We start from the raw sequence: 16,440 nt of genomic DNA, 5'->3' as shown, positions 1-16,440 counted from the left end.
AAAGTGCTAGGATTACGGGTGTGAGCCACCAGGCAGAAGTGTATGTTCAAACAAATAAATCTTCAGAGTTAACAAAAGAAATATAAGCATGAATTTGCTCATAAATATTTCCCATTTCCTGACCTTCCTATAATTTGGCTTTCACTTAGGTTTTTAATTCTAATACAGAGAGTGTCAGGCACATAGGAAGCAAACAAAAATATATTGAAGTGAATGATGTCATCCATGTTAAGCCAAACATATTATTATGTACATAATTAATAATAGCATGAGTTAAATTAATAAGACAGAGAAATGGTTAAAAAAAAAATGCTATGGCTGGTCACAGTGGCTCACCTGTAATCCCAGCACTTTGGGAGGCCTGAGACGGGCGGGTCACTTAAGGCCGAGAGTTTGAGACCAGCCTGGCCAATATGGCAAAACCCCATCTCTACTAAAAATACAAAAATTAGCCAGGTACAGTAGCGCACGACTGTAATCCCAACTACTAGGGAAGCTGAGGCAGGAGAATCATTTGAACGTGGGAAGCAGCGGTTGCAGTGAGCCGAGATCACACCACCCCACTCCAGCTCCGGCCAGAGAGTGCAACACAAAAACAAAAACAAAAAAGCCTGGACGTGTGGCTCATGCGTATAATCCCAGCACTTTGGGAGGCAGAGGCTGGCGGATCATCGGAGGTCAGGAGTTTGAGACCAGCCTGGCCAACATGGGAAAACTCCGTCTCTATTTACAATACAAAAATTAGCTGGGGCATGGTGACACACGCCTGTAATCCCAGCTACTCAGAAGGCTGAGGCAGGAGAATCACTTGAACCCAGGAGGCAGAGGTTGCAGTGAGCTGAGATCACACCACTGCACTCCAGCCTGGGCAACAAGAGTGAAACTCCGACTCAGGAAAAAAAAAAAAAAAAAAAAATCAGCATCATAAGCATAGCTCATTCCTAAAGGAAAAGATCACCCCTAATTTGAAAAGGTTTCTGGGCTCATTATCTTACTTTTCTTAGCTCATCATACATATGCAGTGTTTGGCCACCCTGTACATTAATCAGCCCTTACAACATCCCTGTGAAACAAGTGGATGAGGAGTATCATTAGCTCCATGTGGCAGATGTGGCAAACCAAACATGTGGAAATTAAATGACTCACCTAAAGCCACCCAGAAGCCAATGGAGGAACTGAGATTAGAACCCACAAGCTTCTGCTTTCTGTGCAACCAACCCACAATCCCCCATTGTGAAGCTGAGCTTGCTCCCAGATTGCCACCTGAGACACTGGTCCTACTTAGTCACTAATGAGCAACATCCTTGCTCTGGGTGCCAGGGTGGAGAGAGAAGGCACCCGAGCCATGTTTCCTATCCTCGGAGAAAGAAAAATATCCAAACGTCTTTAAATTTAAGTTTATTTTTCCCTTCTCAGTACGTAGATAAATAGTAAGCAATTTGAGAAGAAGCTTTATCTTAAAGAAAAATAAGAGATTAAAAGGGCAATTGCAATGGGCCTTTTTCAGATTAAAGGGATCTAAAACATTTCTGTTCAATGAGCTTAAAATAAAGTTCAAATTCAGTTCATAAGCTTATCTCCAAATTTCATTTTTTAAAGTACCTCAAACATAAACTCCCACTCAACTAGATCAAAAGCCTCTCCTGCTTCAAGAGACAGAGCAACAATCAGCCCCCTTGTTCATTTAGCCAAGTCGGTGTTCTTAATCAGCATAAAAAACAACAGGAGCCAACGGGTGGTTTTTTAATAAAAAGTGGTTTGATGAGGCTCCAGGCTGGTGGCAGCATTCTCAGCCCAGAAAAATATGAGTCGAGTCCTCAAACACGCAAACAGGCCCAAGAACAGGGACCCACTCCAATAGCCGATATTTATTCAAGCCCCAAGCCCTCTATTGTGTACTAACTTCCACTTCATCTCCCTGCTTCTCCCTGCTCAGCATTCCACATTTCCCATCCTTGTTTGGATCAAGGTTCAGTGCCCCCTTTCTCACTCCCAAAAATATGTCATTTGGAATTTTCTTCCCTTCCCTTCCCTTCCCTCTCAGCAATTTGGTGCTAAAGCCTTTAGGTGGGGCAGAGCAGGATAACATCTGTGACTAATGAAGGAAGCCACCGTGGTCCAGAGCTGGGTATTGGAGCCCCAGCAGGGTGAGAAAAGTGTCTGCACAGGAGGGCTGGTTGCTGTGTGGTGTCAGAGACTGAACAGGATAGGACAGTGTTCCTGCAGGGGCAGCCTGGCTTGGGGTGGCAGAATCCCAGTGGAGTGAAGAGGGTGTCCCCATGGAAGGGTGGCTGGGTATAAAGTTTCAGAGTCCAGGCAGAGTGGGAGGACATTCCCAGGGTAAGAGAACAGAAGGGGAATAGGACACTAGTTACATAGAGTTTAGTCAAATAAGTAACTTATTAAGGATAATGAAAGCCAGGTTTCCCATTGTTGGAGGAGGGAGTCACAAATATTGAAACAGAAATCTGGAATGAACCCTGTAGTTGTCCAGTTGAAATTGGAAGTATCTAAATGATGTTATGGTCTTCAATATATTTATATAGATATAGAAATAAATATAGAAATGTGTGCATGCATACATACATACATATTGTAGAAGGTAGAATAATAGACCCCCAAAGATGCCTGTGTCCTAATTTCCAAAACCTGTGAACATGTTACGTTACACGGCAAAAGAGACTTTTCAGGTAAGATTAAGTCAAGAAACTTGAGATAAAGTTATCCTGGATTATCTGGGTAGGTCCAATATAATAACAAGAGTCCTTATAAGAGGGAGGCAGAGGGCGGGCACTGTGGCTTACGCCTATGATCCCAGCACTTTGGGAGGCCGAGATGGGGGAATCGCTTGAGCCTAGGAATTTGAGACCATCCTGGATAATGTGGTGAAACCCCATCTCTACTAAAAATACAAAAATTAGACTTGCATGGTGGCACATGCTTGTAGTCCCAGCTACTAGGGAAGCTGAGCTGGGAGGATCACCTGAGCCTGGGATGAAAAGGCTGCAATGAGCTGTGATTACAGCACTGCACTCCAACCTGGGCAATGGGAGTGATACTCTGTCTCAAAAAAAAAAAAAAAAAAAAAAAAGAGGGAGGGAGGGGGGTCAGCGTCAGAGAAGGAGATTCGACAACAGAAGCAGAAGTGAAAGAGACAGATGTTAATTTGAGAATTCTATGCTGTTAGCTCTGCAAATGGAGGAAGGGGCCACAAGCTAAGGAAGGTAGGCGGCTTCTAGAAGCTGGAAAATGGAAGAAAAGGGATGCCCTCCTGGAGTCTCCAGAAAGAACAGCCATGCTGACACCTTGATTTTAGGGCTTCTAACCTTCAGAACTAGAAGATGATGAATTTGTGTTGCTTTAAGCCATTAAGTTTGTAATACACATGCTGTTATATTGGCTAGTTCTGTCCAGTGAGATCTCTTGGGAGATGCAATACCCCAATAGCAATGAGCACACCTAGCTGATAAATACCTTTCTCCATTAAAAGGAACCGTGGCTCTTCAGAGGAATGGCTGATTCAGGGCTGAGACAGGAGAAATACAAGACAAGCCTGGAATATATTTTATTTTTTCTTTTTCTTTTTTTTTTTTTGTTTAGACAGAGTTTCACTCTTGTCGCCCAGGCTGGAGTGCAATGGCACCATCTCAGCTCACCGCAACCTCCACCTCCCAGGTTCAAGCAATCTCTTGCCTCAGCCTCCTGAGTAGCTGGGATTACAGGCATGCGCCACTAGGTCTAGCTGATTTTTTATTTGTAGTAGAGATGGGGTTTCTCCATGTTGGTTAGGCTGGTCTTGAACTCCTGACCTCAGATGATGTGCCGCCTTGGACTCACAAAGTGCTGGGATTACAAGTGTGAGCTACTGTGCCCGGCCACCTGGAATATATTTTCATGTCAGAAAGCAAGAAGTTCTCAGCATGGTGAGGGCTTGTCAAAAGGACACAGGAGTCAGCTTGAAGAGGCTGGCATTAGACAAATCAGAGACAACTTGCATCAAAATAAATAATAAGAGTAATACATTATAAACCATTGAATAAAATAGAGACATGAGTCCCTAATGATATAAATTAACAAGTAAAAATTAAATGTTTGTTTAAGAATGGGACATTTTCAGATGATGGGTGCACCAAAATCTCACAAAGCACCACTGAAGAACTTAACACATGCAACCAAATACCACCTGTACTGGAATATCTTATGGAAAAATTAAAAGAAAAAAAAAAGGGACATTTAAGGCCATGCCAGTGGCTCACACCTGTAATCCCAGAGCTTTGGGAGGCCAAAGTAGGCAGATTGCTGGAGCCCAGGAGCTTGAGACCAGCCTGAGCAACATGGTGAAACCCCGTCTCTACCAAAAATACAAAAATTAGCTGGGTATGGTGGCGTGTGCCAGTAGTCCCAGCTACTTGGGAGGTTGAGGTGGGAGAATTGTTTGAGTCTGGGAGGTCAAGGTTGCAAGGAGCACCACTGCACTCCAGCCTGGGCGACAGAGCAAGACCTTGTGTCAAAAAAAAAAAAAAAAAAAAAAGAATGGGACATTTAGCTAGTTTCAAAGCATCACTCCACAAAATACTAATTAATTATTTTACAAAAGGAAAGAATAGCTTTATAGCAAAACAAATTGGCAGATAACATTTTTGTCAGGTGATCAGAGTGAATATTATCAGTAATGGAACAAATGAAAATAGGATGCCATCTGATACGATGCGATGAGGAAAACACAGCATCCCCTCTGTGATATTCCTGCCAAAGATACACAACCTGAACTTAATCACGAGGAAACATCTGACAAAACTGAACTGAGGGGCATTAAACAAAACAACTGGTCCATATTTGTCAAAAGTTTTAAGGCCATAAAGCCAAGTAATGACTGAGGAATTCCTCCAGACTGGAGAAGATTAAACAGACATGACAGCTGAAGGCCACATGTGATTCTGAACTGAATCTTTTTGCTCTAAAGGAATTTGGCAAAACTTGAATTTGATCTGAGAATTAGATGGTAGTAATGTATCAGTGTTAATTTCCTAATTTTGGTGGTTGTATTGTGGTTATATAGGAAAATAAAGTATTGAGGTATTATGAGGAATCAGGTTGGACTGGCAAATTATTGTCATGGTTCTGGAAAAAGAATTCTATTGTATAACTTTTTTGTAAATTGGAGATTATTTCAAACATTTTTAAATATATATCATTAGATCCAAAATCCTTTTCTTATACTATCAGTAAGTCTTCTCCATTTAACCATTGATTCAGTTCTCCTAGTAGAAATGGATATTTCTCATGTTTTCCAGAATCAGAGCACCTTCAGGCCAGGCAACTTAATCAGAGGATGGCCAGAGCCAGGGGTGCAAAGTCTGGCAGGAGTAACCACAGCACTGATTGAATCCTGGGCGGTGGGAGATGGTGAGGAGAGGTGGGATAAAATGGTTTTCAAAGGCAGTCAGAATGTTCTTGCTTCACTTTTTTTTCTTTTTTTTCCTTTCGAAGCAGCGTCTCACTGGGACTCCCAGGCTGGAGTGCAATGGCGCAATCTCGGCTCACTGCAACCTCTGCTTCCCGGGTTGAAGCGTTTCTCCTGCCTCAGCCTCTGGAGTAGGTGGGATTACAGGCACGCGCCACCACACCCAGCTAACTTTTGTATTTTTTTTTTTTTTTTTTTTTTGAGACGGAGTCTTGCTCTGTCGCCCAGGCTGGAGTGCAGTGGCGCGATCTCGGCTCACTGCAAGCTCCGCCTCCCGGGTGCACGCCATTCTCCTGCCTCAGCCTCCCGAGTAGCTGGGACTACAGGCGCCCGCCAACACACCCGGCTAATATTTTGTATTTTTAGTAGAGACAGGGTTTCACCATGTTAGCCAGGATGGTCTCGATCTCCTGACCTCGTGATCCGCCCGCCTCGGCCTCCCAAAGTGCTGGGATTACAGGCTTGAGCCACCGCGCCCGGCCAACTTTTGTATTTTTAGTAGAGATGGGGTTTCATCATATTAGCCAGGCTGGTCTCAAACTCCTGGCCTCAAGCTATCCACCTGCCTTGGCCTCCCAAAGTGCTGGGATTACAGGCATGAGCCACTGTGCCCACTTTTTTTATTTCCTAACATCTGATTAAAATACCCAAGTCCACTGTGGAGTGTCAAGAGGAAAAGTTGAGTATCATCTGTTAGCGTTTTTGTTTTACAATCAATTTAATCTCCCTAGGGCAATCTATTAGAAAAAAGGCAGACCGACCTAGTTCTTAGACTGTCACTGTTTCTAAACCCCAGCTCTCCTTTTCTTTAGCTTTACTTAGCAGATTAATCCTATTTCACTTGTGTATTTATGTGAATACACAAATTTGCAGCCATTGAGCTGTACTTAGACAAGCCCAAGTGATATTTCAGGATTCAAAGAAATCTGGTAGGGTGCAAAACACAGTTCGAAGTAGAAATTAGACTTGTCCGTGCCCAAAATGTGCCCAAAACATGCCACCCATTAAAAATACATAAATGTCTTGTCAAAAAAGAGCTATAAAAGATAGTTTGGGGACGATACAGAAACATAAATATGGACCCCACATTGGAAATTAGGGATTTTTTTTTTTTTTTTTGAGACGTAGTTTTGCTCTTGTTGCCCAGGCTAAAGAGCGTGATCTCGGCTCACCGCAACCTCTGCCTCTGCGTTCAAGCGATTCTCCTGCCTCAGCCTCCTGAGTAGCTGGGATTACAGGCATCCTCTACCACGCCAGCTAATTTTGTATTTTTAGTAGAGATGGGGTTTTTCCATGTTGGTCAGGCTGGCTCAAACTCCCGACCTCAGGTGATCCGCCCGCCTTGGCTTCCCAAAGTGCTGGGATTATAGGCATGAGCCACCACGCCCAGCCTGGGAATTATTTTTTATTGTCTTAGATGTGATACTGCTGTCTGGGTATGAAGGAGAGCATCTTTAATTTTTGGAAATGTGTGCATGTGTGTTAAAGTATTGCGGTATAAAATATCTGTAATTTTCTTTAAAATGTTCTGAAAATGTATATATACACATATACATATATGTGAATCAAATATGGTGAAATGGAAAAATGTAATGATTGCTGAATCCTGGTGCTAGGGATATGAGTGCTCATTATACTGATTTTGCAGGCTTCTAAACTCCTAGAGTGAGTTTATCTTCCATATTTTCACATTATTTCTCTTTACCTTCTCACAAGCCTGCCTTTAAAAGGCCTTTTTTTTTTTTTTTTTTTTGGCCAGGCGCGGTGGCTCACGCCTGTAATCCCAGCACTTTGGGAGGCCGAGGCGGCGGATCACGAGGTCAGGAGATAGAGACTATCTTGGCTAACACGGTGAAACTCTGTCTCTACTAAAAATACAAAAAAATTAGCTGGGCCTGGTGGCGGGCGCCTGTGGTCCCAGCTACTCAGGAGGCTGAGGCGGGAGCATGGCATGAACCTGGAGGCGGAGCTTGCAGTGAGCCGAGATCGTACCACTGCACTCCAGCCTGGGCGACAGAGCGAGACTCTGTCTCAAAATTTTTTTGCTGGGTTCCAGTGATTCTCCCGCCTCAGTCTCCTGGGTAGCTGAGATTACAGGCACGCATAACCACTCCCGACTAATTTTTGTAATTTTAGTAGAGACGGGATTTCACCATGTTAGCCAGGCTGGTCTTGAACTCCTGACTTCAGGTGATCCGCCCGACTTGCCCTCCCAAAGTGCTAGGATTACAGGCGTGAGCCACTGTGTCCGGCCAAAAGAGACTTTTTGAGAATTGTAGATGTCATCCTGTACTGCATACATTTTGGGAAGAATTTAGCTGCTTTGTGCCTATACCAGTTTCTTTTGGAGGGACTCAAAATCATTATGCTCCTACTTTTTTTTCTTTTCTCTTTTTTTTTTTTCTTTTTTTGAGATGGAGTCTCATTCTGTCGCCAGGCTGGAGTGCGGTGGCACAATCTCGGCTCACTGCAACCTCCACCTCCTGGGTTCAAGTGATTTTCCTGCCTCAGCCTCCCTAGTAGCTGAGATTATAGGCACATGCCACCACGCCCAGCTAATTTTTGTATTTTTAGCAGAGACGGGGTTTCACCATGTTGGCCAAGATGGTCTCAATCTCCTGACCTCATGATCTGCCCGCCTCAGCCTCCCAAAGTGCTGGGATTACAGGCTTGAGCCACCGCACCTGGCCTTTTTTCTTTTTTTGAGACTCACTCTGTCACCCAGGCTGGAATGCAGTGGTTCAATCTCAGCTCACTGCAACCTCTGCCTCTTACATTTTTTTTTCTTTTTTTTTTTGAGTCTTACTCTGTCACCCAGGCTAGAGTGCAGCGGTGCAATCTCAGCTCGCTCCAACCTCCACCTCCTGGGTTTAAGCGATTCTTGTGTTTCAGCCTCTGGAGTAGCTGGGACTACAGGTGTGTGCCACAACAGCCAGCTAATTTTTTTATTAGAGACAGGGTTTCATCGCATTGACCAGGCTGGTCTTGAACTCCTGGCCTCAAGTGATCTACCTGCCTCAGCCTCCCAAAGTGCTGGGATTACAGGCATGAGCCACCATGCCCGGCCTATGCTCCTACTTTTAAGTTTAAGACTTAACATTTAAATACCTTATGGGTATATTCCCTTTATCATCAGTACATCTAATATAAATTCTCTCTTCCCTGAAGGAAGGTGGGAAGTTAGATGGGGTGGTTTCCCTTCTTTTTCCTGCTAGTTAAAAAAAGCTTCTTATTTCCAAAGCATGTAGATTGTGCCTCCCAACAGGCCTCAATGCCTTTCACAAGGCCTTTGCTCTTCCCCCTGCCCATAATACTCAGACAGACAAAGACAGACAATCACACACACATAGGTTTCACTTGCCATTCACAGCCCACTTCAGTTGTCACGTCCTGGCTCCCCCAGGCACAATTAATTGCTTGGTTTTATGTCTTTGTAGCAACAGTTACCACTTTGGTAATTCACACATTTGTTCATCTGTCTTCCTCATAAGCTCTGAGCTCTTCAAAAGGAGGAACCATGTATTATTTACTTTGTACAGTGACTAACACATAGCAAGTGCTCAATATAAGCTTGTGGGTGAAAGAATAGATAAGTGGATGAGTAAATGCCTTTGAGCTGGGGTCTGGGAAAGATCTAATGACTTGTAAGACCATGGGGGCTATCAGCATTTCTAATATCTCCCCTCAGATCCTGCTACTCAATCTTCAGATCTTGAACTTAATGTGATTGAACAGCAGCCACTCTGCATGAAATTAAAACCAAAAACTGTTAGAGGTATTTAAAGCCTAGGGCTTTTTTCCTACCAAATTTCTCTTTTTTCACAGTTTGAAAATTAGAACTCTAATAGCCATGCAGAACATTCATCAAACACTTCCACGGGATGATAAAAGTCACAAAATATTCACAGGGCACATATGGACCCTCCAGACAGGTGGTGTTGGTGACCAGGCAAAAGTATTAAACTCAGAAAAATCCATCTGGAAAGACAGGCATTTTTAAAATTATTATTATTGTTATTATTATTATTATTATTAGAGACAGAGTCTCACTCTGTCACCCAGGCTGGAGTGCAGTGGCATGATCTCAGTTCACTGCAACTTCTGCCTCCTGGGTTCAAATGATTCTCCTATTTCAGCCTCCCAAGTAGCTGGGATTACAGGCGCCTGCCACCATGCCTGGCTAATTTTTGTATTTTTAGTAGAGAGAGGGTTTCATCATGTTGGCCAGGTTGGTCTCAAACTCCTGACCTCAAGTGATCTGCCCACCTCAGCCTCTTAAAGTGCTGGGATTACAGGCGTGAACCACAGCGCCCAGCCAGAAAGGCATTTTTTTTTAAATCAAATGTCAGCAAACATTTATGCTAGGCTGTATTCTAAGGGATTTAGTTATAATATCACATTTAGACCTGTAGCAGTCCTATAATGTAGGGTCTATGATCATCCCCATTTTATAGATGTGAAGGCTGAAGAATGAGGCAGTGAGCACACTCACCTAAGAGTCAGTCTGAGTGAACCCAGTCTTGCCCTGGAGCCTGTGCTGTATACCACATTGGACGTCAGGGTATCTGGCCATGTGCAGAGCTGCAAGACTCACCAAATATTAGCTACATATTATCAGCCATCTAGTTAACCCACTGAAGTTCTAGAGAGGCACACTGAGGCCCAGAGAAATGAATGACCTTACCTGGATTATATAGATTGTTCCCAGGAAAATTGGGCTAGAAGCAGGATCCCTGGTTGCCAGCCCAATGTGGTGCCTTCCCCCATGACACAGGACCTTGCCTCTGGTCTGTTTATCATATGACATCTGCAGGTTGGTTTGGGGTAGTTAATGAAATTAGTCTGTGTTTCTCACAAATGGATCTCAGAGTGTCCATCCCACTCAGACAATTATGTTGAATATGCTCAGGCTAAGTTAATACACCAGTAATAACTACTGTGAAAGAGAAGAAACCTAAAGGAGGAAAAGGAGGAGGAGGAGGAGAGGGAGAAGGAGGAGGAGGAGAGGGAGGAGAAGAGGGAGGAAGAGGAGGAGGAGGAGAAGGAGGAGGAGGAGGAGGAGAAGGAGGAAGAGGAGGAGGAGAAGGAGGAGGAGGAAGAGGAGGAGGAGGAGGAGGAGGAGGAGGAGGAGGAGGAGGAGGAGGAGAAGAAGAAGAAAAGATATTGAAGGCTGTTTCCCCCTCAGTAAGGTTCAGTTTTTTTCTCCACAACTTTTAACAAAATGGGAATCTCTTCTAGAATGTTAACATCGCTAGATGTTATTAAATATCAATTTTCTAGCAACTGAACCATTGGACATTCTTGCCTAAGTGAAACAAACCCTACTTGTGCTTCTCCACGGGTACAGAGCTTTAATTAAAGGCATGTGATTAAATATTTTCCCGTTAACTTAGAAAAGAGAGCCACAAGGTAAACAGACAGTGGATTAACTGAATTTTTTTTAACTCTTGATCTTTCTGCATTTATTTTCAAGTTCATTTGTCATTTAATTTGTTGTCACAAAGATTTTAGATTTTCCAGATTTAACATTAAATTTGAAATTACACGTAACATAATCATGAATTCCAGATTTCTTAAAACTGGAATCCTGGATACCTAACTAGCAATTTGCAGTTTTATTCTCTGCCCTCCACCCTTTCAGGCAACAGACAAAGCACTAACATGTTTCAGAAATTTGTTAACAGAGAAAACAGTAATTTGTGCTGTCATCTCCTAGGTGAAACAAACACCCTTGTGTCTTCTGTTCTCTCTAGGAAGGATGGAGGTGACCTCCTCCCTTAGAAGCCTCCTCCATACTGAGAGGAAGGGGAGGTTTCCCAGGATGTACCTCTTTCAAACATCTTTGAAAGCCTAGTTCTTCCTTCCAAGTTTGGTAGGCTGTTTAATTGAGACATGTAAAATGTGAATGTGAGTTGGGTGCAATAGCTTTTGCCTATAATCCCAACACTTTGAGAGGCTGACGTGGGAGGATCATTTGAGCCCAGGAGTTTGAGACCAGCCTGGGCAACATGGCAAAACCTCAGCCCTACAAAAAATAAAAAATTAGGCGAGCATGGTGGCACGTGCCTGTAGTCCCACCTACCAGGGAGGCTGAGGTGGGAGAATCACCTGAGCCAGGAGGTAGAGGCTGCAGTGAGCCATGATCATGTCAATGTACTCCAGCCTGTGTAAAAGATTGAGAACCTGTCTCAAAAGAAAATTAAAAAAAATTGAATGCATTCAGGACAAATAAATGCCATGAAATCCAGATTCTCTGACTCTTCCTTCAGAACCTATTTGCTCTCCTGCTGAAGAGGTCCCCCAGGATTTGATCACAGCCTGGTTGTCCCAGTATCAGAGAACCTAACCAACATTAGCATTATAACTATCAGAGCAATGACCATTGTTTGAGGGCCACTGTGAGCTTACTGTGTTATCTGATTCAGCATGAGTGGATCACCTTCTTAGAATTAGGACTGTCAGCCAGGATGTGGTGGCTTACGCCTGTAATCCCAGCACTTTGGGAGGCTGAGGCAGGTGGATCACGAGGTCAGGTGTTCGAGATCAGCCTGACTGACCAACATGGTGAAACCCAGTCTCTACTAAAAATACAAAAATTAGCCAGGCGTGGAGGCATGCGCCTGTAATCCCAGCTACTCAGGAGGCTGAGGCAGGAGAATCGCTTGAACCCAGGAGGCGGAGGTTGCAGTGAGCCGAGATCACGCCACTGCACTCCAGCCTGGGAAACAGAGCAAGACTCTGTCTCAAAAAAAAAAAAAAAAAAAGGAAAGAAATAGGATTATCCAGGCTGAGGGTAGTGGCTCACACCTGTAACCCCAGCACTTTGGGAGGCCGAGGCAGGTGGATCACTTGAGGCCAGGAGTTCAAGACCAGCTTGGTCGATTTGGTGAAACCCCATCTCTACTAAAAATACAAAAATTAGCCTAGCATGGTGGCAGGTGCCTGTAATCCCACCTACTCAGGAGGCTGAGGCACGAGAATCACTTGAACCCAAGAGGCAGAGGCTGCAGTTTGAGCTGAGATCGCACCACTGTACTCCAGCCTGGGTGACAGAGCAATTCTCTGTCTCAAAAAATAAAATAAAATAATAAAAAAATAAAAAAAGAAATAGGATCGTCCATGGCCGGGCGCAGTGGCTCATGCCTGTAATCGCAGCACTTTAGGAGGCCGAAGTGGGTGGATCACCTGAGGTTGGAAGTTCAAGACCAGCCTGACTAACATGGAGAAACCCTGTCTCTACTAAAAATACAACTTAGCTGGGCGTGGTGCTGCACGCCTGTGATCCCAGCTATTTGGGAGGCTGAGGCAGAAGAATCGCTTGAACCCGGGAGATGGAGTTTGCAGTGAGCCAAGATCGTGCCATTGCACTCCAGCCTGGGCAACAAGAGCGAAACTCCGTCTCGAAAAAAAAAAAGAAAGAGAGAGAGAGAGAAAGAAAAAAAAAGAAAGAAAGAAAGAGAAAGAAAGAAAGGAAGGAAAAGAAAAGAAAGAAATAGGATTGTTCAGTAAAATCAGGCATTTTTGTCCTGTCCAGGCAGTTCTGCCTTTACAGGTCAGAGAAAGAAAGGAGAAGAGTTGGTTTACATCCACTTCCTCTTTTTGAGAAGAAAGTGACCCTCTAAACTGCCATATAGGCTATTTTGCTGGGAGCTCTTCCATTGTCTTTTTAAAATTTTAATGTGCAGTAATCTTGACTCTTTAATGAGGGACCATCAGAAAGAACTTCCTAGTCGAGTTGTAAGGGGGCAGAGGTGTAGACCTTGTTCCAAGTTCTGCTCATTTCTTCCCCTGCCCCTCCCAGGCCTGTCACAGGTTCAGGGCTGGTCAAATCTTGTCCCAAAACCAAAGAAATCTGCCCCAGAAGACTTCTGAGAATGTCACAAGATTTCTAGTCATCAGAACCAAGGCCATCCAGGCCTCCAACTGAATCTAGATAAAAACCATCTGAATTGAGAACATTCTAGAAACTGAGCTCAAGGACAGGATGATACTTTGTAACTATGGGAGGGAATGTGGCTTCTCATTTTTCAAGAGAAAATAAAAACAAGATTTCTTGACGTTCTTTCCACCGAATGCTAAAGAAAGCTTCATTGTTAGCTGTCTCCTCTCCCAAACAATAAGGAAGCAAACAAACCAGAATAGAAGACCCCTGTACTTCAGAGGTCTTTTTTCTCAGTGCTGCATGTTTTATGCGTTATGAACTGAGGTTATCTTTTTCTCGTTAGGGTTTACATAGAACCAAGATAGCCATCAGATATTCTGATTATTAAAGAAGTTAGAAATATTTTTTTAACTCTAAAGGGGCCTCTCTTATTTAATTCTTTTAAAAATCTATTTATTACTGTAATGCAGAGCATTGTCTTTGTCATTATAAAGAATTTTAAAAAATGATAACTACTACAGTCTTATTTTTGAAGTTGTCTTCTAGTTCAGAAGGGAGAGGGAGAATAAACCAAGAATATGAAAAAGCAAGAAAAGCATTAAGTGTGAAGGGGTCTTTTAAAAACTTGTCTTAGGAGTGGTGGAAGGTAGTATTTCGTAGTGTTCCTAGGATTTCACTAATGAGCAGATTGAGGATACAAATGATTAATAAAACACATTATCTTGGCCTGAAGGATCTTCCAGGCTAGTTGAAGGACAAGCATATAAATCAATTGATTACAGTTAACAAGACAAGAGTTATAAGGAATAGAAATGACATGCTGTGAAAACTGAGAGAAGAGAATGACTAGGTCTGCTCAGGAAAATCAAGAAAGGCTTCACATAGAAGATGACATTTGAGCTGGGTCACCAAATGTGGTAGTTTTAAAATATGTTCACAAATTTTTAGATACTTCTCCTTTCAAGAGGTGGAACTTAACTCCTCTGCCTTTGAGTGTGGAATGGACTTAGTGACACTCAGCCTCCCAGGTAGCTGGGATTACAGGCACCCACCACCATGTTCAGCTAGTTTTTGTATTTTTAGTAGAGACGGGGTGTCACTATGTTGGCCAGGCTGGTCTCGAACTCCTGACCTCAGATGATCTTGCCCTCCTTGGCCTACCAAAGTGCTGGGATTATAGACATGAGCCACGGCACTCGGTGTCAACTTCTTTGTGCTGTCTACTAGTGACACTAATAGAGAATGGCAGAAGTGTACTTCAAAGATGAGGTTATCACCAGCATTATGGTTTCCTGTTTACTCTCTTCCTTGGATCATTCACTGTGAAGGAAGTCAGCTGCCATGTCATGAGGACACTCAAGCAGATCTATGAAGACGACTACATGGCAAGAAAGTAAGGCCTCCTGCCCACAACAGCCACGTGGGTGAGCCATCTTGGAAGTGGCTCCTCCAGTCCCAGTCAGGTCTTTGGATGACTGCAGCCTCAGCCAACATCTTGACTGCAACTGCATGTGAGACCGTGAACTAGAACCGTACAGCTAAGCCACTCAGAATTCCCGACCCCAGAAACCGTGAGGTAATAAATGTTTATCATTGGTTTAGATCACTACCTTTTGGGATAATTTGTTATACAGCAATAGATTCCTAATACCCCAGATGAGTATCAGTTTGCTCTGTTGGCAGGTGGGAGGCATCCAAATAGAAGAACTGAAAGGGTCCCAGTGAGTGGTTGAGTACGGCTGGAGTATAAGACATGTAGTTGTGACTCTTAAGCTTTTAGTGTATTAGCAAATGCCCTAAGTATTCTTAAAAGTGGAATTTCCTTGAATTAATGAATATCGTTGGCCAGGTGCAGTGGCTCATGCCTGTAATTCCAGCACTTTGTGAGGCCAAGGCAGGAGGATCATTTGAGGCCAGGAATTCAAAACAGGCCTGGGAAACATAGTGACACCCCATGTCTACAAAAGAAAAGAAAAAAAAAAAAAAGAATACTGTGGAATATGGCTACTCACTGCGCTTTGGGGGAAAAAAATTAAATTTTTTGCCGTGACCTAAAAGCTACTTCTCTAGTTCACACTGCGTCACAGTCCTCCTTGCTCACTACACCTGAATCACATTGGCTTTCCTTATTCCATTTCCCCTACTAGGAGTTCTGTGCACACAGCTACTTCTGCTTAGATAGCTCTTCTCTTTACCTTCCCTCTGGCTGACCCCTGCTTCTCTTATAAGACACAGCCTGCATGTGCCTTCAAAGAGATCCCTTTTCTGACTGTCACAACTGTTGTTCTTCTCCGTAGTGCTTGTTTGTTTCTTCCATCAGAGGAATTACTCTCCAAAGTCATGTTATTTATGTTATTTGTCTGTTTGCATGTTTTTGTCTGTCTTTCACTCCAGACAGTACATTCCACTATGCAGGGGCCACTTGCTGATTGCAGTATCTCCAACACGTGGTATGGTACCTAGCGTGTGGTAAGTGCTCACAGAACATTGATTGTAGCTATCTTCCCCTTCCTCCTGTGTAGTAAAACCTTTATATTAGGTATTCTAGTTTGTTTTGTTTTGTTTTTTCAGATGGTGTGAGCCATCGTGCCTGGCCAGGTATTCCCATTTTAAGACTATTTGTCGGCCAGGCGCAGTGGCTCACGCCTGTAATCCCAGCATTTTGGGAGGCTGAGGTGGGCAGATCACCTGAGGTCAGGAGTTCGAGACCAGCCTGGCCAACATAGCAAAACCCCATCTCTACTAAAAATATAAAAATTAGCCAAGAGTGGTGGGAGGTGCCTGTAATCCCAGCTACTTGGGAGGCTGAGACAGGAGAATCGCTTGAACCCGGGAGGTGGAGTTGCATTGAGCCGAGATTGTGCCACTGCACTCCAGCCTGGGCACAGAGCAAGACCCTGTCTCAAAAAAAAAAAAAATGTAGATTAAACACCTTGGCAGCAATACTTCAGATACAAGGCTGTACAGATACAAGGCTGATACAAATACAGACACAAGGCTGTACTTCATACATACATATATATGTAAGTAACTCCCATGTATCATATGTATATATGTATATATGTATATCAAGAGGTACATAATTTAGTGTCTC

At 43.5% G+C, this 16,440-nt stretch overlaps 1 protein-coding gene across 1 annotated transcript in view; it reads left to right on the top strand.

The window, feature by feature from the left end:
• LOC134732663 (uncharacterized) overlaps positions 1 to 14,922 on the top strand; it is a 32,665-nt gene extending 17,743 nt beyond the window's left edge. Inside the window, exon 2 of the mRNA XM_063619205.1 lies at positions 14,675 to 14,922. Coding sequence (XP_063475275.1) covers positions 14,675 to 14,696 — 22 coding nt within the window. The 3' untranslated portion in view covers positions 14,697 to 14,922. The remainder of the gene's footprint in view (positions 1 to 14,674) is intronic.
• The last annotated feature ends 1,518 nt before the right edge of the window (positions 14,923 to 16,440 follow it).

Source organism: Symphalangus syndactylus, chromosome 2, assembly GCF_028878055.3.
Source record: "Symphalangus syndactylus isolate Jambi chromosome 2, NHGRI_mSymSyn1-v2.1_pri, whole genome shotgun sequence".
Lineage (NCBI taxonomy): Eukaryota > Metazoa > Chordata > Mammalia > Primates > Hylobatidae > Symphalangus > Symphalangus syndactylus.
The sequence above is the reverse complement of the archived record's forward strand: the minus strand, read 5'-3'. Positions and strand labels throughout refer to the sequence as shown.